The sequence below is a fragment of the Danio aesculapii genome, chromosome 20 (assembly GCF_903798145.1).
Source record: "Danio aesculapii chromosome 20, fDanAes4.1, whole genome shotgun sequence".
NCBI lineage: Eukaryota > Metazoa > Chordata > Actinopteri > Cypriniformes > Danionidae > Danio > Danio aesculapii.
Genome location: NC_079454.1, coordinates 24,459,090 through 24,482,064, shown reverse-complemented (window position 1 = coordinate 24,482,064; position 22,975 = coordinate 24,459,090). Strand labels below are relative to the sequence as shown.

General features: G+C 35.8%; 1 protein-coding gene across 12 annotated transcripts in view; it reads right to left on the bottom strand.

Moving 5' to 3' along the window:
- The window catches only part of fryl (furry homolog, like), a 159,332-nt gene that overhangs the window by 27,989 nt on the left and 108,368 nt on the right, over positions 1-22,975 (bottom strand). For 8 of the 12 annotated variants that reach the window (XM_056480793.1, XM_056480794.1, XM_056480783.1 and 5 more), the window contains 23 exons: positions 22,753-22,907; positions 22,556-22,655; positions 20,057-20,225; positions 19,703-19,971; positions 18,708-18,755; positions 17,659-17,799; positions 17,404-17,572; positions 17,081-17,165; positions 16,698-16,810; positions 15,579-15,729; positions 15,384-15,487; positions 15,107-15,289; positions 12,350-12,545; positions 10,522-10,643; positions 10,211-10,398; positions 7,754-7,848; positions 7,039-7,664; positions 4,287-4,555; positions 3,392-3,532; positions 2,217-2,417; positions 1,481-1,642; positions 1,307-1,381; positions 1,053-1,229 (listed from right to left, as the gene is read on the bottom strand). In XM_056480793.1, coding sequence (XP_056336768.1) covers positions 1,053-1,229; positions 1,307-1,381; positions 1,481-1,642; positions 2,217-2,417; positions 3,392-3,532; positions 4,287-4,555; positions 7,039-7,664; positions 7,754-7,848; positions 10,211-10,398; positions 10,522-10,643; positions 12,350-12,545; positions 15,107-15,289; positions 15,384-15,487; positions 15,579-15,729; positions 16,698-16,810; positions 17,081-17,165; positions 17,404-17,572; positions 17,659-17,799; positions 18,708-18,755; positions 19,703-19,971; positions 20,057-20,225; positions 22,556-22,655; positions 22,753-22,907 — 3,939 coding nt within the window. The remainder of the gene's footprint in view (positions 1-1,052; positions 1,230-1,306; positions 1,382-1,480; positions 1,643-2,216; positions 2,418-3,391; positions 3,533-4,286; positions 4,556-7,038; positions 7,665-7,753; positions 7,849-10,210; positions 10,399-10,521; positions 10,644-12,349; positions 12,546-15,106; positions 15,290-15,383; positions 15,488-15,578; positions 15,730-16,697; positions 16,811-17,080; positions 17,166-17,403; positions 17,573-17,658; positions 17,800-18,707; positions 18,756-19,702; positions 19,972-20,056; positions 20,226-22,555; positions 22,656-22,752; positions 22,908-22,975) is intronic. The other 4 variants (XM_056480787.1, XM_056480788.1, XM_056480789.1 and 1 more) reach the window with 1 other exon arrangement.

Here is a 22,975-nt window from a genome sequence, read left to right as displayed (position 1 = left end):
GTTCAAATTGCACCAAAATCACAGAAGTGAGCAGCAATTAATCACGTTAGAACTGGTCAAACAGTGTTTTAAGTGTTTTTTGACATGCTTAACTGATGCACTGCAAGCAAAGAGAAGGTTTATATAACATCTTCTCAACTTCACCACAAAACATATTCATGATAAATAAACGAATGTGCCGCTCTGTGTTAGCATGATGAAAACTAAAAGTCCAAAGTTCAAACTTGCAAGCCAGGCACTAGCGCCACATGTAAAAGTACCAGCTGATCCCGCATATTGAAATCTGAGAAGCAATGTTTAACTTGTATTTTAAATTTGTGATTAGCATAATCACATATTTAAAAAAGGAGTTCATGTTTAAATTTAAGTTTTCAAATATATAAAAACATAAGACATATGTACATATATTTCAAAATGACAAAAATGGGTGTTTGTACATGAATATAACAGGAAGACTCCGCCATGAACAGGACAGAGCAACATCTCCAAGTACTCCTTTGAGAACAGCACCAAAAAAAGTTATGTACACCCCTGCTAATATACACTCACAGTGTACTGCAATGTTCTTGAAAAAACTTTAATCCTTTATCTCCATACCGAAATTTAAAATGGCCTAAAATGAACGAATCTTTTATAAATCATCTAGATATGGGACTCTTTATGAAAGCTTAGCTTAAATGTGTGATTCGAACAAAGACTGCTCAATAAACAGCTGGACCTGGAAACAGTGTTTGATTTGTCACAGCTTAACAAGCAGAAAGAATAAAACACAAATGTTTCCCTGAACACTGCTTAAAACTTACCTGAAGCTCCTGGATGCAAAAGAGGACAAAAAGATAAGAGTGTTAGGGAGAGCTTAGACAGAGAGATAATGTGGAGATGCACAAACAGACGCATGTGAAGTCAGAAAAACACACAGGTATACTATACTCTTCATTGAGTGTTTTTGTTATGAGTGAAATGAGAATCGCTTCAGAGATTCGGTCTCTAATCAAGTATTCTTTACTAGTTTTCAAAACTCGTGCCATTTTATCCAAGTTATAAGTGCTCACCTCTCCATCCTCCAGCTCCACATCCAGGAAGTCAAAGTCCTTGAAGACACCAAACTGCTGTTCACTTCCTGCATCTTCCGCTTGTGCTTCCTCCTCCCGTGTCGCTTCTTCTACAGTGGGGATCAGACTGGTCTGCTGGTCACCTGCATCCAAATCCTCATTTGAGGAGAACACCACCTAAAGAAAAAGAGTTTTAGCTAGGCAATAGCTGATATTAGCTTAGTAATGTTCTGCATATGAAAATAAAAACATACAGAAGGATTTTTAGGCATGCCGGACTCCGGCCCGCACAGAGACAGGACATTCATTAGTTTCTCCCGAGTTCTCCTCTAGAAGCAGATAACAACAACATTCTCATTACAATCACAGCAAAGCACATAAAGCAGGATAATTATGAATTGACAGATGTTTCTCATCGTTGACATCACCTGCGAGAGCTGCGGCCTCTTCCAGCTGACTGGTACCAGACCATTTGAATTGGAGCCGGAAGAAGTAGAGGAGGTGCTTCTTGTCACAGCAATCACCTGTGGTTTTCCGTTACGCCCCGCTGCACTTCGCTGGTCTCCATACTTATGACCTATGATAGGTGTCTAAGGGTAAAGTGTAAAAACATAAGGTAAACACCATCAAATGAGCTACTATGATGATTTAAAAGGAATTACACTACACATGCACTATTCTTCAAAAGTTTCGGGTGTTTATGTTTTTGAATGTTTTTCAATCAACATTCAAACTATTCACTTTGTTAGAATACATTAAAGTAACTATATAAAACGTCATTACTAATATTGTGAAATATTTTTTATTTGAAAATAGCTGTTTACTACTCAATCAAATGTTCAGCATTATTGCTCCATTATTACTTGTTTTAGTGCCATGTGAATCTTCAGAAATCCTTCTAATGTGCCGATTTGGGGATCAAGAAACATAATTACTATCAATTTTAAAACTGATTCTATAATGAATATGTTTAAATAACATGTTAAAAATATTTATTTGAAATAAAAATGACGAATGATATTTGAAATATTTTTTGAACATTAGGAACATCTTACATTAGAAACTGTTCCGAAATGTAAGACTTCCTAACCCAAAACATCTTGAACCGTAGTTCATGTAAAAAATAAAAGTTGCTGAAGACAGAGAATACAGCAGGTATAGCACCTCTGAGATGTCGAAGTGGAAGTCCAGTGTTTTTCCTGGCAGTTCTTTGGATGAGTTATTGAATATGCGTGTGAAAGCGATCTCCGGGGAGCCCGTGGACTCTGTGCTGTAAGAGCGCTGCACCTCATCAGGAACCACCAGGCTCGCAGAGCGGGACACCACCAACTTTAGGATGTTCTGGGCCTCTTTCCAATAGGGGCTCTGTGGCAACACACGGACAAAACAAAAACCTTGAGCCATTTTTCACTAAATCTCGCTGTTTTTTATGTAAAAAGGGACTTCAGGAATTTGTGAGATAAAAAGAATAGACCACGGAGTAGAAAAAGCAATGATACAGCTTATTGTTCCAACTATAGCAAACAGCCCCTAGACTTTTAATTTCAACAAATACAGCAAAGCCCACCCTCCATTACTGCACACAAACATACATTAGCTATGTATCCATCCAAAGACACAAATTAGATTTAGGCATTAAATTGAACATCACATAACACATTTTCACTGTTTCCATCCAATGAGTTAAAGATCATCACTTCCTGATAAACTGGCACCAAATATTAAAAAGAAAAATGGAAATTGCTGCTACAGGAGAAGGCACTGTGGGAATTATTTCTCATTTAATAAATTATGTGTGCTTCAGAAGACGAAGACAAAATGCAATGAACATGTAGAAGCTTTTAGAGGCGTGAGACCAATCTTTGGGAGCACAGCCGCTCAAAACTGTTCTGGGAGGTAATAACATTAAACCACTATGATGATGGACTTTGGCTGAGGGATTTTAGATTTATGAAAGTCCAAGAAATATTAGAATGTCTTATTGCTTATTTTTGTTATCACATGATTTGAGAAAACAAAATCACATGACTTTTTTCAAGCGCATGCTGGAATTTATTCAGTAAATAGGTTCCTATTGTAGTTTGTGTACATTTTGACATACCGGATAAAAAGTTTATCAAACTCAATTGTGTGCACACTATTTTTAAAGCACATTTTTAAAATTGATGCCATCTTGCCATTTCCATTAAGCATCTTTTATGCAATACTCAAAAATGCACATAAAAATAGGTTTAAGTACACATGAATTATTATATTCTCTTGAAATGGGAAATTAATACTAAAATAAGTGACTGCAATGACTAAGTGCTGACATCCGAAATAGTAATCATCATTTATACCTGTACATATTTGCCAATGATCTTCATGATTTCCAGGTTGAACTGTTTGACAGGAGCAGCAGACAGGTCAATGTGACTCAGTAGACTGTAGATGATCTGCAGTAATGACTGCTGCATGCTGTTCAGTCCTTTCTCCAACAACTATAACAGAAGAACAGATCATAATAACATACTGAGCACCAAGTTATTTGAAAGCACAGATAAGCTTTAAAAGATTTTTTGTGACCACATTATTATGTTGCAGTTTTAAGCTGTAAATAGATAAACGCATACATAATGATGATACAAAATGCATAACAATATATACAAATATTTTTTATATAAACACAACAATGCTGTTCAAATGGTTGGGGTCAGAAGGAATTTTTGAAATAAACCAATACTTTGAACCAGCAAAGATGCACAAACATTTAAAATGCATGTTTTGAATTTCATATCCATAATAGAACCCTGAAAAAATATTAAAACTTTCACTATACCATCGCAGCACAATGCTTTGCAAGATTGAAAGTTATAAAAAAGTTTTTAGCATCAACACATTTTTGATTCTGAACAATCATTTGATACTAATGACTGGAGAAATGATGCTGAAAATTCAGTTTTGCCATGACAGGAATAAATCACATTTTAAAATATAATAAAATAGAACAACATTATAAAATGTAATATTTATAAATAGTACTTTAAGAAGTATAAATTCATTCAAATACAGAAGAATGCAAAATGACACTTTTTAAATAATTAAAAAATCCTGCCAACCCCAAACTTTTGAGTAGAAGTGTAGTTCATATATATTTATTTATTTATTTATTTATTTAATTGAATACTTGAACAATCTTAACAGTTCAGTACGTAATTGCAATAGTATAACTCAAGCAACGTCAGTCACACTCACCTCAGCTAGGTACGTGACCAGGTTAAAGGTAATTTCAGCGAAGGAGTCGTGCAAGTAGCGACACACCACATTAATCCAGTTGGTGCTGTCTCGTGAGTAACTGTGCGTGGAGTACAGGCTCATCATGTGTGCCAGGTTTGCCAGCGTGGCTGACTTTTCCTCAGCGCACACTTTAGCGATCCGATCAGCAGTCTCCTTACAGAACCCCGTGGGGTTGTCAAAGTGCTGGATCAGATGCGGCAGAAGGCACAGGATATTCAGAGGGAAACCTAACAGGAAATAAGTTAAAATTTAGTTTTCAAAACCCACATTCTAAACAAAATCAGAGATAGTGAAACTGCAGATGCACATTGGATTTTTTGCAGATGTGTTAATATACGTATGTCAGGTTTGTGATTTTTATTCCTCATGAGCGTAGATTCGGACTACCTAATCAAATCAGACTTGTGATAAAACGACACCAAGTAATGTTTCACTTCTAAACAGAAACAACTGAATGTTTGGCTGACTGGTAACGATAAGAAAAAGGATTAAAAGAGCAGATCCTAAAAATAAAATGGTGTATGACTGGTCATTAGTGCTGCTTGATTATGGGAAAAATCATAAACATGATTATTTTGGTCATAATTGTAATCACGATTATTCAAAATGATACACAGTTAAAATTATTAGCCCTCCTGTGAATTTTTTTTATATAAATATTTCCCAATTGATATTTACAGTGCAAGGAATTTTTCACAGTATTTCCTATGATATTTTTTCTTCTGGAGTAAAATATTATGTACTATCATCTTAGCAAAGATGAAAGAAGACTTATTAAAGAATTATTGAAAGTATTATGTTTAGAAATGGGTTGAAAAAAAATATTTGAACAGAAATTGGCGGGAAAAGGGTCGCTAATAATTCAGGAGGGCTAATAATTCTGTCTATATACAGTTATTTTCCTGCCTGTAAAAAAGGAAAGGGAAGTAAATACAATAGAATAAAAATATGAAACTGTGCTTTAAGCATCTTCACTGTAAAAAAAAAACTTTAATTATAGCTACAAAAGTCCTTCAGTCAAGAGCAGTGAGGGATTTTGTCCTTTTGTTGTTTGATTAATCATAATAAAAACAGTCGGCTGCAGGAATATTGCACACTGTCACTTTAAGAGCAGTACAGTTCTGATTTATGATTTCACGTTTATGACTTTTGATTCTCAACTCGTTTGTTTATTACACAAATGAGGGTTAATATGACTAATTATCATATTATCTAATTATCTAATTACTAAACATCGTGTTTGACACAAATGTGCATGTTTTTGACCATTAAAGCGCTCACATTAATATGACTTTAGATGTGTGTGCTCTGCTCTCTGAGGCTGAGCGCACACACACAACAGCATGCAATCTCTTTCACGCTTTTCCAAACATAAATGATTCAAATGTACATCAATGAATATTGCACTTCACATGCTGCAAACGTTACATTGCAGCACATGCTTTTAGTCATTTTCACGTGAAACTGAGCTTCGCAGAGCAACAAATGTATATAAATACAACTGGAAAGGAGCGGTATATGATGCAATAATCGTTTATCTCGATTAATGCTTTTTCATAATCGTTAGAAGCCAAGATTGAAATTAAAACTGAATTTCAATTAATTGCACAGCCCTACTGATTATGTAACAGAATCCATGAGTCTCCTTTCGGAAAATTTTAGGGTTAGTTCATCATAATTATATGAAGCTCCAAGAACACTTTTGTGTGCCAAAAACACATATCTGTAAATACAGCTTTGCTCATCTTTGTCTTCTCTTTCTTGCCAAGTTATCAGTGTGTGTGTGTGTGTATATGTGTCTGTATTTTCTAAGCTCAATACAAGGTATTTGCCATTAGATTCAGAAGTGTGCCACACAAGCATCATATTGCCCGTAGTGAATGCGCAGCCTGATCTGATCAAGAAGACCAAAACAAAGTCATTTTAGATTTTCTAGCACACGAAGGTATCCTTGAATCTTCATATTAGTAAATTTAAAAGTCTTGGGACAGCTGCTGTATATGATCAGAGATCTATCATATTTTATATTAAATATCTTTATCTAACTAAGGTCTCAGGGGATTGGAACAACATGAATGTGAGTAATTAATAACAGAATTGTCATTTTTGAGTAAACTAATCCTTTAAATGAGACTCAGGATTTTATGACATAACTACTGTATGATATTTGTGCGCTTTCCTTTTATTTGGCTACTCTAGAGTTTACAGTGCCCTCATGTAAACCAATCACCTCACAGGGTGGGAATTAGGACCTGGGTTTAGACTGTAAGGTCCAATCCCAATTCCACCCCTTAGCCCTTCCCCTTACACCTTGTTTTGCGCGCTCACGTGAAAGGGTACAAAAATAGAATTGGGATTGGGCCTAAGTGCTGCAGAGGCTTATTGATGGATAATGATCACAAAGTCATTTTCACAAGTCAGGAACCCAAAAGAGTGAATCTAAATCCTCAATCCTAAATCCTAAATTTCTCAAGCAAATATTCACCTCGAGAATGACCTGATCTTGCTGCAAGCACTCCTGACAGACAAATTACTGAATGCTCATAACCAAAAGGCCATCATCATATTGGTAAAACACATCAGCAATAGTTTCCATATCAGGGCGATGCTGATATTTACTTTAAAAGCCAATAAATGCCACCCAATTTAAAGTTCGACCAACAATTTCTGTGGATCCTTAATTAAAACGTTAACAAAACTGTAGGTGCACCTGCTAGCTGTGAGGGGTCGATGAGTGTGTGTCGGGACACGGTGATGAGTTTGCTGAGTAGGTGAATGGTGAGCTCCTGCGTGGCAGCTGAAGTGAAGCCCTTCAGGAAGAGTGTCAGCAGGCCGGGGAAGTTGTACCACTTCAGCTTGGCCTGCACTCTCTCCAGCTTCTCCCTGCTGTCTGCCTTCTCCAGGGGCATCTGTGCCAGCAGTCGGTTCAACAGTCTGAGTGCCAGCAAGTACTCAAACTCATAATCAGACTCTAGCAGTGAGGTCGCAATCCAGAAGACTGTGGCCATCAGGTTGGTGGGGTCGGTCTGCGGGACCACTTCACCAGAGCCTCCTCCAGTTCCTCCTCCACCATCGCCACGAACGCTACCTTCTCGTAAAGATGATAAGCTTCGTGTTCGGGCTAGATTGCCGTGGCTGCCACCCAATCGGTCGGCTATATCCAGGGTGTTGCTGCGGCGTCGGTCTCCCATGCGTTCACCCATCAGACTGGCTCGCAGAGAGTTGCTGCGAGCGTGGCTGTAATGGGCATGCAAGAAACTGCTGCCGAGGTTCAACTGACCCGTGCTTTTCCTGTTATTGGCAAATTTGGTGCCATGCAGAGGATCATGGGATGCCCTGGAGGAGATGGAAACAGCACTTTGAGCTCATTTTGAGTAAGATAAATGTAACACATAACAAAGAATTCAAATGATTTGCCATCTTACTGTGAGATTGCAGTGAGCAGGTCGTAGCTCTTCATTGTTTCAGCCAGAGTGTCTATACCAGCCTCTAGTGTCAACAGCAACTCGATAACAAATCCCTGCAAACCACATATCAAATACTTCATTCTGACTGTTCAGGGATCAACACTTACTAAGCCTTGAGAATGTTGAACTAGTTGACTGTAAAATAATATGCCAGACTGGGCTAAAATGAACAGATTTAAGCGCACAGTTACATCATTTCTAAACGTGTCCATGTTATAATATATTCTAGTGTTCATTGTTATGGTGTCCATGTTATGGTAAGGGTTAGGATTAATGTTTTGTAAGGTTATTGTAAGTAGCTTTCAGTGCTCAACAATAAGGACTGCCTGATGGCCTGGGGCCAGCGTAAGAGACGCTCGGGACAGTAGACATGATACTGTTACTGAGCTGATTGTCACCAAACTTTAATTTGCCTGCGACTATTTGTCAATTGGGTGCAGATGCAGTCTTAGAATCGAGAAACAGTTTGTGCTTTTAAGCCTTTAAACGCCACCTTTTCTGTGAAGTCATGAACACCATATTGCTTTTCGGTTCCTCTTATCTGATTGCATGTTGTGAGCAAGTTATTTTTTCTGTAGCAAAGAGATGGCAACATGACAGCAACATCAAATTATGAGGCTAAAAGAAAACATCTGTTTCTAACGTCTTGGATACAGACATTTACGTGGGTACAACACAATGAAAAAATAAAGTGATGTTTTGCAGTTTGCCATCAGTTTGGCAAGTCAGTCACCTTTGGTTTCGCAATAAAATACCTGCACATTTTCCATATTGTCATTTTTGTTTACATAACACCTTGAATTTAGCTCATTATACATTTATTAACATTTTTTTAATATTTAAATTCTAGATTTACACACATTATTTTGACACTATTTAAAACCTGGCTTAAAAATAGCTATTAACTTTATTTTTTGGTAGGGCTAGTGAAAATTTTGGCAGGGACCTTTTTTTTTTAAAATAAACGGTTATTAGATTAGATTAGAATCAACTTTATAGTCATTACACATGTACAAGCAACGAAATGCATTATTAATTTGTAATACCTCGCATATGATTAGATAAATATCACAATGCATTGCTCATTAAAATATATGTCAGATATGCGACATGTATATATATATATATATATATATATATATATATATATATATATATATATATATATATGTGGATGGATGGATGGATGGATGGATGGATGGATGGATGGATGGATGGATGGATGGATGGATGGATGGATGGATGGATGGATGGATGGATGGATGGATGGATGGATGGATGGATGGATGGATGGATGGATGGTTGGATGGATGGATGGATGGATGGATGGATGGACGGACGGACGGACGGATGGATGGATGGATAGATGGATAGATAGATAGATAGATAGATAGATAGATAGATAGATAGATAGATACAGTAGATAGATACAGTAGATAGATACAGTAGATAGATAGATAGATAGATAGATAGATAGATAGATAGATAGATAGATAGATAGATAGATAGATAGATAGATAGATACAGTAGATAGATACAGTAGATAGATAGATACAGTAGATAGATAGATAGATAGATAGATAGATAGATAGATAGATAGATAGATAGATAGATAGATAGATAGATAGATAGACAGATAGATAGACAGAGAAAGATGTTTTTCTTTTTAATAAACTGTTTTATTTAAAATTTATTATTAAAATATATAAATAATTATATATTGAGCTTATTAACCCTTTAAATGCCTGCTCTACTAAATAGTTCATCATGTTTTGAATGTTTTAAATAATTATTGTTAAAGTAATTTAAAGAATGACAGTTTTAAATAATGGTTTACACACATAGCATTGTTGGTTTACAAAAAAAATCCAAACAAACAATCCTACAGCACTTAGGCACTTGATTTTAGTTTTATTGTAAAAAAATGAACAAAAAAAAAAAAACAAGAAAGTGTGTTAAATGACAATCTGAAATATTTTATGGCATACTTCAAAAAATAAGTGATTTAGTATTTAAAATTGTTTTATTTCGATTATGTTTTTAAATAAATTGGTCTTACACTTCTTATGTTCAGATTTTTCATATGTATTAATTCCAGTACTTTTACCATAAACCAACACACAGTATCAACCATTTGGTAGAGGTTGATATTTTAGAAACTATGGAATGTATTGAAATAAAATGCATTGAGTGTGTTAACTAGCGACATTAGAAGTTTTTTTTTTTAGTGGGCCAGTTAAACGGTTAAGCATAAAAGTGTTACTTATTATTGTAGTCAAGTCAGTAAAGTGCTCTTCACAAGGCAATAAAAAGAGCTTGTCTATTTAGTCTATAAGAGGAAAAAAAAAATATATGATTGGCTCTCCTGTTGCACAATCATCTGCACTTCTGGAACAGTGAAGCTTTTCTACATACCTGAGCCTCTTCCCCTGGATCTCCCACAGTCTCCACCAGACGGGAAAGCATATCTGACAGCGTAGAAGCTGTCATTGGCTGTTTCAGTGCTCTGAAGATCTGGAAAGAGCGCCCAGCGTAGTGGCGTGATGAGCAGGACAGAGCAGTCTGAAGAGCAATTTCACTTAACTCCTGCTCCAACTGGAAACCTGACCAAACATGCATCACAAGAACCAATCACAACAAAACCCAGACTAAACATTTCAATTCTTCATAATAAAAAATGACTGCATTCTTATAAAAGTTGTTCAACTACTTTAATTGAGTCTTACCAGATGGTGTTTGTTTAAAGACATTGACAACATGCCGGAGAAACACACTAAGCTGATCAGCACTCTTGATGTTAGGGTTTTTAGGAGCAACATCTTCATGGTTCCACAGTGGTCCACGCTTCCTACGGGCCAATCAGCCAGAAGAAAAGAATCAGAGGAAGTGGCAAAGTAGGAAATGTCTAACACCGAACAAAGAAAAAGCAGGCTCACACAACTGCCAGTTAAGAACCGTTATGTATGAAAACACTCTGAATCAAACTTTCACACAGAAATGAGACTGAGCGCACACACACACACACACACACACATGCAAGGCAACAATACCCACTCCTGTTAGACATGGCTGCAGGCGGAGGAAAAAATACAGTAACTTAAAATAAATATATATTCATTATGAATCCACTAGAGAACATCTCAGGAAAAAAAAGTATGCTTGTAATTGCACAATATATTATTTAGCATCGATATCGCAATGTGCGCATCCACACTCAATTATAGTTGACCAGGAGCTACAGAATGGAATTTAATCACTTTATTTATATGGAATTTATAGGATTTATGAAAAAAAAAATTATTACTTCGAATTTTTGTCTTGTTTCTAGTCCAAACATCCAAAAACCAAAGCAAAAACAAGATCCTTTCTCTTATCCCACTGGCAGATCATTACCTTAAAACAAGCAAAAAAACTCTTATTTTTTTACTTATTTCGTCTGATGGTGAAAACTAAAATATTTTTACTTGATTTAAGGTTTTTTATACTTAGACTAGAAACAAACCTAAAAGAAAAGCATTTTTTGCATTGTGATTATTCAATTTCTGTACCCGAGTACTGTTAGACTCTCCAGAAAACTGTCAAAAAGAGCTATTGAAACTGCAAAATTTTATTTTTTTTGCGATAAATTATTGCAATAACCGTTTTTTTTCCAAAATCGTGCAGCCCTAGCTTCTAACAACATTAGTGCTTGTGAAACCATCCTGTCCATTTTAATATGAATTGACAGCTATTAAAAACAATCATGTTAGAAACAATCACATCTTATCATGAACCCCAGATGGACTTGCACTTGCGCTTACATAATAATAATAATAACAACATGTCTTAATAACTACTGATATTTAGTTAATGCTTAATGTTTGACCGACATTCAATTTTCATGTCATTCAATGTCAATATTTACTCTATATCAATATTCAACATGCTAGACCTCAGGAATTAATGCAAAAATCTGCAAAAGGTAAACTGGAAAATGCTAAAATGCAAAAGGTAATCCAGAATTTCCCCGAATTCTATTTCCCCTTACATTTACATATATTTTAGTCTGGATTCTGTGTTTTATGTTTTAATACAAATATACATCTATTTATTAAAAATCTAAAGTCAAATGTATTGAAATGTAACATTTACCTTGCAACAAAAAAAGATCATTTATGTAGACGGTTTTAGAGAGCTTTGAGTTTTAGTGGCTTTTGAACTATTGCAATAATTAAATGCTTCCAATAGAAGCTCTGGAGTTAAATTTAATAGTTTCAGAATTAGAACAAAGCATTGTGTATTAGAAAATTCCAATTACATATACTGAAATTTGGGTAAAAGTTTAGTTTTTACATTGTGGATTTACTTTTTTTCTGGCAAAAATTGATACCAATTATCAATTCATCTGCAAACACTAGCTCTGAAGCATCCTGGAATGAAATGTCTTCCTCGTGAGCACAACAATGGTGGTTCCCATTAGACCCCATTCTTTCTATGCCAGAAGCACTCCATATAATGAAAGAGCAAAGCTAACAGCATTAATATGACACACGCTGGCCTTCAGCAGCCCCTCACCTTGAGCTGATGAACTCGATGAGGTTTTTGACCTTCTCGTCCTGCTCTGCTGACAGGTCCACCTCATTAAGGAGAGTGGGGGGAAGGTGAGGGAGGGCCGAGCCACCCAGACTGATACTAGAGGATGTGGAGCTGGAGCTCAAGCCAGAGTCTGTCATCGGAGATGGCTGATAGTCTGACATCAGCTCTGTGACACCTGGGAGACAAAAAGATTCATTATTATTTGATTCTTAGTAAAGAATCCCTAGTTTTCTCTAAATTACTATTTCCCAAATGTCATACAATACATTACACTAACACTATGCACTGAATTTTGTAGCACAGTGGTTTCCCAACTCATCATTTCATTTTATAAGCAGCACTTAAAAGCAAGGATATATATAAAAGTAAAAAATTTCTAAGGATTTCACAACGATTAAAGAATAAAAATAACTGTGGAAGTACATGAAATACTAAAAAAACCTCCCCATCTATCACAATTAGCCATAGCTGTTGTAAGTCTACATATACAGTTGAAGTCAGAATTATTAGCCTCCCTCCAATTTCTGTTTAACGGAGAGAAGATTTTTTTAACACATTTCTAAATTTAATAGTTTTAATAACTCATTTCTAATAACTGATTTATTTTATCTTTGCCATGATGACTAAATATTTGACTAGATATTTTTCAAAACACTTCTATATAGCTTAAAGTGACATTTAAAGGCTTAACTAGGTTAATTAGGTTAACTAGGCAGGTTATGTAATTAGGCAAGTTATTGTATAATGATGGTTTGTTCTGTAGACAGTCGCAAAATAATAATTAGCTTAAAGGGGCTAATAATTGACCATAAAATGGTTTATAAAAAATAAAAACTGATTTTCTTCTAGCCGAAATAAAACAAATAAGACTTTATCCAGAAGACAAAATATTATCAGACATACTGTGAAAATTTCCTTGCTCTGTTAAACATCATTTGGCAAATTTTAAAAAAGAAAAAAAAAATGGGGGCTAATAATTCTGACTTCAATTGTTTGTGGTCTTCTACAACTTGGTCTAATAGAAAAAACAACTCAGTTATTTCACTTGGCTAGCAGAGAATGTTAAAATAAGCATTTTTTTTGGAAAATAAACAAAAATAAAAGTAACTGATACTGTCAATTTCCCACACCTGTTGACTATATTAAGCTAAGATAATCACCTCTCAGCTGCTTGTTTTTGTTTATTTATTGCCACATCAGCAGCTTTTCATGACAATAATAATATAGATAAAAAAAACATATTACGTAATAATAACAACTTCATAATTCAATAAGAGATTATATAACGAATGAATGAATGAAAAAAAATAAAAATCCCATAGCGATTATGGCCCAATCCCAATTCTACACCTTAACCCTTCCCCTTACCCATACCCCTTGTTTTGCGCATTCACGTGAAGGGGTAGGGGTGTTCCAGTTCTCTTTAGCTTGAAGGCGTAGGGCTAAGGGGAAATGGAGATTTTTCAGGACCACACTCGAAACTAAGGGGTACAAAAATTTCCCAGAATACACCGGCCACAACGACAGCATAGCTGCACCCAAAATTTAGGAGATCTGCACCTGGAAGTGAGGAGATCTGCTATAATGTTGTTTTTGGTGTGTTTACATAGATGAACGCACAGTACAGTTACGATCTTATAGCCGCATTATATCGTTATTATAACACGATATATGCCTTCAGTGATTTCCTGAAGATAAATACTGCAATCGTCAATCTCATATAAAGTAAAAAAAATCGGGATGACATATGATGACATGTGCAGGTGCTGTAGAGCGGTCCCATTTCTTAGGGGTAAATTTTGAAGCCCATCCCCTCCACACTCTGTTTCAAGGGCCAAGGTGAAAGTGAAGAGTTACGGGTACAAAAATATAATTGGGATTGGGCCTAAAACATTTCACATTAAAAACATTGATATGATTTTTCAGTTTGATACATTATAAATAACTTTAAATTCCTCCCCAAGTCAAATTTTTTAAAATATCCATCAATGTAATTCATTCATTCATTTTCTTTTCGACTTAGTCCCTTTATTAATCCGGGGTCGCCACAGCAGAATGAACCGTCAACTTATCCAGCACATGTTTTACGCAGCAGATGCCCTTCCAGCTGCAACCCATCTCTGGGAAACATCCATTTACACTCATACACTACAGACAATTTAGCCTACCCAATTCACCAGTACCGCATGTCTTTGGACTTGTGGGGGAAACCGGAGCACCCGGAGGAAACCCAAGCGAACGCGGGGAGAACATGCAAACTCCAAACAGAAACACCAACTGACCCAGCCGAGGCTCGAACCAGCAACCTTCTTACTGTGAGGCGACAGCACTACCTACTGCGCCACCACGTCACCCCAATCCATGTAATATTGGTCATTGTTAATAAAAATTAACAGTGACGATTATGTTTGTGATTCTTAAATGAGAAGCCAGGGCCAACTTGGTAGCATCTGGATGACGCTGAATAAGATAATGAAATCCAGAGGTCTTTCAAAATCAAATTTCTGTGATATTAATAACAAGCTTTTTATTATTAAAAACCATAAAGAAAAACAAAAAACACTTTTTAAATATTTTTAACCATATAAAAAAACCCCGCTACATCCAAATGAGGTAGCACCGTCATAATTCTAACAGAACTTCCAGAAATAATGCATGTTTGTCAGAGAAATGCTGCATTAGTTAGAAATCTAAAATGTGACAGAGATTCTGCCAAACACCTTTGCTTTAGAGTACCTGTGAGGTTAAACTCCTGAAGAGTGGGTTTGACGGTCAGAACTCTGGGTTCGTTCAGCTCACGGTTGCGAAGCAGTACAGACGCCAGTGACTGGACGCTGCTGTTGGTGCCCTGAACCACAAGCAGGTGAAGCAGTAAACGCTTGCAGTGCTCATAGACCTCTGGGTGTTGATGGTCAAAACCTACACACAAACAAAAATGATGTTACATTCAATGTAGCATAATCTAGTGCTAATGCTTTTTATAAACAGTATACGTGTGTACAGTATATGTTACCTATGAATATGGAATGCAGTAGCAGATGAAGGTACGCGCTCCATTCCACTTTGACCCCGTGGTCTACAATGAGGTCCGTCAGCAAGATCACAGCGATGTTACATCTGAAAAGGAATGGGAATGTGTTGTCAGAGGTCTAAGCTTTACAAGAACAACACTGACTCCAATGTAGGACACACTGAGCAGGTTCTTCACCTGTGCAGGGAGACTCCAGGTGTGGTGGTTTCAGGCAAGTAATCGACCAAAGGTGACCAGCAGCCGCCAGTGGGTGGAAACGGTAGGGGCTCTGGCCGGTTATGGTCCATCACCTTCAGACGCCAGTTAGCATAGACAGGCATAGAGTCACCTAGAGGGAGTAACCACATGTTATTAATGTCGAAAAGCTTAGAGTTGCGCTAAGATTTTATCCTCTTTTTAAAACAACTAAAAATGTTTGTTATGCTCACTAATAGTAGATGTATTTGATCCAAAAATCCATTAAAGCAGTAATAATTTATCCACCAGTGTAATAATAATGGAATGACACAAGATTCCTCAGAAATCAATCTTATATGTGAACCTGGACCACAAAAACCAGTCTTAAGTGGCATGGGTAGATTTTTAAATATACAGAAAATGTACAGTATTGGTAAAAGAAATAATAAATTTAGTTTTAAGTAAAGATCATGTTTCATCAAGACATTTTGTACATTTCCTACTGCAAATAATATCAAAACTCATTACTAATTACTCAAATTACTAATTTTTGATTAGTAGTCTTCATTGTTAAGAATTTTTAGGCAAATGTTTTCAGTATTAAGATTTTTTTAACCCTCAGATTTTCAGATATTCCTATAATTGTATATCTGCAAAATATTGTCCTATTCTAAGAAACCATACACCAATAGAAAGCTTAATCATTCAGCTTTCATGTGATGTATAAACCATAGAAACTTATGTCTGGTTTTGTGGTCGGGAGGTTTTTACGCTTATACGGTGCCCCTGAAACATTTACTATTATTAATATCATTATGTTAAAACCAGTTATGATACTAAATACATTCCTGAAAAACATCATATAATGTAAACTTCTTTGATGAAAAGAAATCTCAACAGCATTAATTTCATAACATTAGAGATGTCTTTACATCCCTGCTCAATAAAAGTTCTCATTTCTTTTTAAAACATTTTAATTAGTTAAATGTACGAATATTAGTAGACACGCCATTCATCGTCAAGTTGTCCACTCAGTTTAGTTGATTATACCTTTTAAATCCACACATTTTTGTCTGCCTTCACTTATCATAAAGATGAAAGTAATGCTAATGTACTCACTCTTCTCCTCCTCATAGGATCCTCCTGAGCTGCTACTGTAGCGGGACTCCAGTCGATGGTGCTGTCTGTTCAGATTACTGTTCAGGCCAGTGTATATATCCAAATGAGTGTAACTGCATAGAGATACAGAAAGTTGTATTCAGGTTACACTTAACAACTCCATAACTCTAGAACCATTTCCATAGTACTTTTGAAAAAGCACCAGAACAATTGAGCAGCCATGACTGTGGCTGATGAACACTTCATGGAATTAATTTTATTTTTTAAATATACAAGTTAATGTTATGACTCATGGTAATTAGTTATGTATGCTTTATTTGCATAAAAAAAATACATATAAAAAAAATAAGTGTTCTAACTTATTTATTAGGATCAACCCTAACCTGTCCTCAATGTTTGAATCTTTGAGTTTGCTGTCATGATGTCCATCAGGTCCAGGTACCATGGTGTTGCTACTGGAGGCTGTTCCTGAAAAAGGCAAACATTTAAACAAAATGACAGTGAAAATTAAAAATTAATGAAAAACTTATCCTAGATGGCTTTTTCCAGCAAACTCTCTTTAATCTTTTGTTTTCCTGCACTGTATTTTTTTTTACAGGTGTCTATCAAGAAAGTCCACTAACAGTCAGATTCCTTATCTTATTAGCCTCAGTTTTATTGCACAAAGATCATGTTGCGAAACATATGTGATAAAAGTGGTTTATACCTGAGGTAACAGAAGGGATCTTGTAGGAGGAAGTAATGCGGTAGTAAGGTGGGTTGTCCATATGAGTGACAGCTGAGGACACTGGGTCTGTTAGTTCCAGCTCATACATTAACTCCTCCAGCAGCTGCATCGTTTTATCCCTGCCCAGATACACCACCACACGCTTCACCTGCAGAATATCAGAAGAAACATTCAGTTATGTTTCTCAGGTATTGAGTATCTTGTTTCTGATTGGCCAGGATAGGAGTCACTCACGTAAGGCAGGAGACTGGGTTCACTGTTGACTCCTGACATGCTTATGAGGAAGTGCAGGATGATCTTCAGATTTTTGGGCCAGCTGTCAGCTAAAGTGGTCCAGACATTCTCAATTTCTGACCACGCAAACTCATCACCATACTGTAAAAATCAGACCATATGATAATTATCAAAATGTATGCAAATAATAAATGAGTGGTTTTGTGTGAAACATCTGTTAATGAATAGTCAAGATTATTTATTAACCCCCCAGGTATACAGTAGTACGAGCAGTGAGAAACGTGATTACAGAAAACCCAGGATTCCATTTATCCGTTGTTTAGGAAGACCCAGGGTTAACAAATTCAAGTGTGAAAAGACCTGTACCGTGAAAATAATATAATCCTCAGAAATATCAAAGGTTTTTGCAATACTAAACATATATATTTTGAACAAAATGCATAAAATGATGTAGAAATGAAAAGATGTACAGCGGGTAAAAAAAACCCACAACAAACAAACAAAATTTTTTTTTTTAATAAATAAATAAATAAAAATCACCATTTTTCCCAGAAAACACTTCTAAAGGTGTTGTTCACTTGAAATTTTCACCAGATGTCAGTAATGACAAAAGAAATGTATGCATATAAAGAAATCAAAACTAATTAGTTTAGAAATTAAATAGAAATGACACAGGGAAAAAGTATTGAACACATGAAGGTAGGTGTAAAAAGGCATGGAAAGCCCAGACAGCAGCTGTAATCTCTTCCGTTTTTACAAAGCAACCCTGTCCCTCACCAGTGTAAATTTATATTAGCTGCTTCAATCCCAACACCTACAATACCAGGATGATGAAAATGAAATCAGGGTGGTCATTCCAGTAAGACAATAATCCCGAACGCAGGCAGGGAAGCTCTCAACTAGTTTCAGAAAAGAATATAAAGCTGCAAGAATGGCCCAAACAATCACCTGACCTGAATCCAGTAGAAAATAAGAACTAAAGTTCAGAGTTGATAGAGGAGACCCACAGAAGACTCTCAAGTATTGGGGGAAATTAAAAATCATCACACCTGAGCACTGCATGCGATTCCATTCTCCATACAAGAGGCGTCTTGAAGCTGTCATTACCAAAAAAGCCTTTTATACAAATTATAAAATATATTTATTTTATTGGTATGTTTGAGTTTTTACCAAAATCAGGTACAATTACATGTCAGCAGCACCTTTAGAAATAGTTAAATTTAGGATTATTAGCCCCCCTTTGATTTTTTCTCTCTTTTTTAAATATTTCTCAAATGATGTTAACCAGAGCAAAGAAATTTTCAAGTATGTCTGATAATATTTTTTCTTCTGGAGAAAGTCTTATTTGTTTTATTTCGGCTAGAATAAAAGCAGTTTTAAATTTTTTAAAAACCATTTAAAGGTCAAAATTATTAGCCCCTTTAAGCGATATTTTTTTAATAGTCTACAGAACAAACCATCATTTTACAATAACTTGCCTAATTACCCTAACCTGCCTAAAATTAACCTAGTTAAGTCTTTAAATGTCACTTTAAGCTGTATAGAAGTGTCTTAAAAAATATCTAGTCAAATATTATTTAGTGTCATCATGGCAAAGATAAAATAAATCAGTTATTAGAAATGAGTTATTAAAACTATTATGTTTAGAAATGTGTTGAAAAAATCTTCTGTCTGTTAAACACAAATTGGGGGAAAAAATAAACAGGGGGGCTAATAATTCAACTTCAACTGTATATATACTGGAAATAATTGTGACGTGTTCAACACTTATTTTCCCCGCTGTATATGACAGTATGCAAATGTGTAACATATATAAACATGTCTATGATACATGTATAATGTTAAAATAATATGTAAAAAATTGGGTATAAAAAATATTTTACTATACAGAAATATAATGACTACTAATATAGTAGTCTAATGAAATTTATTTTTCATCTAAAGTATCGTACTGTATATGTATGACTGTGTATGTGACAAATAATTTTGAATTTAAGTTTTCCAGGTAGAGCAGAAACCCTGTATCGCTGTATGAAATGTATACCTTTGCAGTCATGAACATGAGATTGTTTAGGATCATAGTAGTGGCATGTGGTGAGCCCCAGCCCTCTCCTTTCAGCCAGCGACGGCTGTTCAACATCATCAGCTCTCTCTCGTGAGCATCTTCCTCTTCCTCTGCAGACGAAGGCTCCTCTTGACGCCGAACCGAAGGCTTGAAATCCACCAGCTCCACATTGTTCATCCAGGGTAGCAGGTAATGCAGCATCACCTGTCGGCCACCAGGGTGTGCTGTCTGGATTCTCTGACTCACCTCTGAGTAAAAACACACAGAATCTCATTGGTGACACTCTATTTTGCCTCATGTTTCTGTTCGATTTATACAGGTTGTTGCAGGCACCTGAGAAGATGGGAAGTGTGAGTTCAGGGTAAGTCCTTGCCAGTTCTTCACTGAGTTGGTAATAGGAAACTGAATACAGATGTGGGAGAGGAGATGCTGGAGACAAAACTCCGTCAGTGCGCTGGATCTCCAGTTTATGGGCATAACGAAACAGCTTCGGCTCCAAAATCTAAAATACAGTGCAAACACAGCTTCACTCAATAAAATTTACTTTAATTTAAACTTAAACTGAATCAATTTTGCAAGGCTCTTTGCTGACTTTTTTTTCTGTGAGTAAATACAGCTGTGTGAGTAAGGTGTGAGTAAATACAGCTAAAGGCCCAACTTTAAAGAGTCCAACCAAGTAAAGCAGAAATTTTGTTTCAATATACAATATACTGCAGTAATGACAATACACACTATTTATATTGTAGCATTATTTAAGATTTTTAGTACTCAGTCTAATTAAGGAAAATTATGAAACTGCATGTAACTTGCAATAAAACAGTTATCTGGGTATGGCTAATGTTATTGTAATTGCAACTATTGAATAAGTTAAGACAATAACACTGAACTTTGTCCATCCTTTAAGCTGCTTTTAATATTTAGCTATTATTGTGCCATGAACAATGAATGATAACATATTTACACTTCATATGTTTGTTATTATCAAAATTACATGCAAAAGAACAAAGAAGTAAAATAAATTAATGAATCCATGGTGTTTTGAATGTATTTTTTGGTTTCTTTTCTCCTTCTCTCTCTCTCTTTTTTAGCTGGGGTCCATTCTTCGTATGTTGCTTAAATTATCTAAGATGATTTGACAGATCCTGGATCTTTTAATCTTGATAACTGATCTCTAGCTAATTTGGTTCTTTAAACAAGTTGGTGAATCAGATTAAAATGTCTGGATGAACTGATATGAGTTCGCTGCGTGTGTTGTGAAGGACTGATCTATTGATCCTCGAAATCATTATCAGCAATGCAACGATTGGCTGACTGCACAGCAGCGTAATGACATCATCTGATTAATATTCAATTATCCATGTGAGCTAAATTACATAAAATTCATAGTAAACGGTTTGGGATACGCAATAACTTTCCACCTTTGTTGTGGGCTGCACGCTTACACTCATGTGTCAAGAGTATTTAGCAATTTATTTAGTTTTACAGTTAGAGTGGATTGTCTTTATTATAGTAGCAGGTTTCTTAATTGGTGTAAAGAATAACTGGAGGTTTAAATTCATTTTGCATCACAAAAGCATTTTGATATTGGTAAAGGTGTTTGCAACTTTTATGAAGCATCGAATTAATGGCGTATTAGGACTCAAAACATGATCATGACTGCATAAATTCCTTAAAAAAAAAAAAGTCTATTATCACCGTTGGTCGATCACATGTCTATTATCATACACAAATTGTACTAAAGCGATTGTACGCGTTTGTATCTGAAAAGTTCATATCAATACATTTTCTCTTTGAACCACCAGTAGGTGACAGTCTTTGTACTTGTACTTTAGAGTGCAGATTGCATACGTTTTATTAATATATATTTTTTAATTATATATATATATATATATATATATATATATATATATATATATATATATATATAGTTAAAAAATATATATTCACTATTTTCCCAAGTATTTATAACTACTACTGTAAGAAAATATCAGAAATCGGTGCATACTTTCAGTATTATCTTTGCTTGAACTACCAGAACTGTTGCTATGACAACAACCCTTGGATGAGTTTTGAAAAACGAAACGATCCTGAATTTTGTCAAATCGTCAATAACCAAATCCAGCTAACTGAGTAATCTACATACAAAAAACAGACCCGTTTTTCTCAGATAGGTGTGCAAGATTGGAGGTTGGTTGATTGCACCTGCTGCTTGTTGCCCTGCAAACTTAAAAGCTGACCAGTTTCAAGCCACATTAAAGCTTGCTTCCAGAGTGTGGTCTCTCTCCTGCCTGGTAGTTTTGTGGCAAGTGTATTGTCACTGTGGTGGTTAACTTATTAAAGTTCAAATCTGTTGTAAAACATTTAAAACTGCGTACAATTTGCCATTGAAACTTAACTTTGTGTGTGGAAGCCGTAAGGTGGTGGGTGCCATTTTATTTCTAAAACCCTTTTCTCTTGTTTTCTCATGGTTAGTTAGGGAGTTAGTGTATATTTCTGTTGTTAATTTTATTTTACTTGGTCAGTTTGGACAGTTTTACTCCCTAACTAGCTAGAGTGTACTTTTGTTTGTTGTTTTGGCCTTTCCCCCTCCTGAAGCCTATTTTTGCCTCCCAGTTGTGTTTTATCATGGTACATTTTTGTTAATAAATCCTTTAACAGAATTTGGTGTGTTGTCGTGAAGGCAGAGGACTGATCCACACTCACCCCAACCAACTTTAAACTTTTCAATGTTGCTGAAAATACAAAATACATAGAAAATCTACTTTTTTTATTACCCAGTTGTGCAGTTATGGCTTTCTTTGACTGAAAAAAATACAAATAATTTCCACTGACCTGCAATAGCTGCATTGCAACCTCATAGATGTCTCTAGAAGAGTCTGCAGCCTTAAACAAGATGAGATTCAGCAAAACCACAGTGTCAAACTGATAATCCCTGCAAGACAAAAACATGCACACATTATTCAATAAATTGACCTTACTACTGTCATAAATTCAGTCACAGTTAATATTGTAAATCTCGTAGTATTTACCTGTTGTGAAAGACATTTGCGATGGCTCTGAAGCAGCCTGCAGCGACCCTGCGTGAGCCAGTATAGCAGCGATCCACTGCCCAGAACATCAGATTACTCTGATCTGGGTTCAGCTCTAATAACAACATCACCGCCTCACAACCCAACTGATGCACCTGAGCACAAAGATACACTCATCACAGTTAATAACAGTTGACCGGTAGCTGATACTAATCTGAGTGGA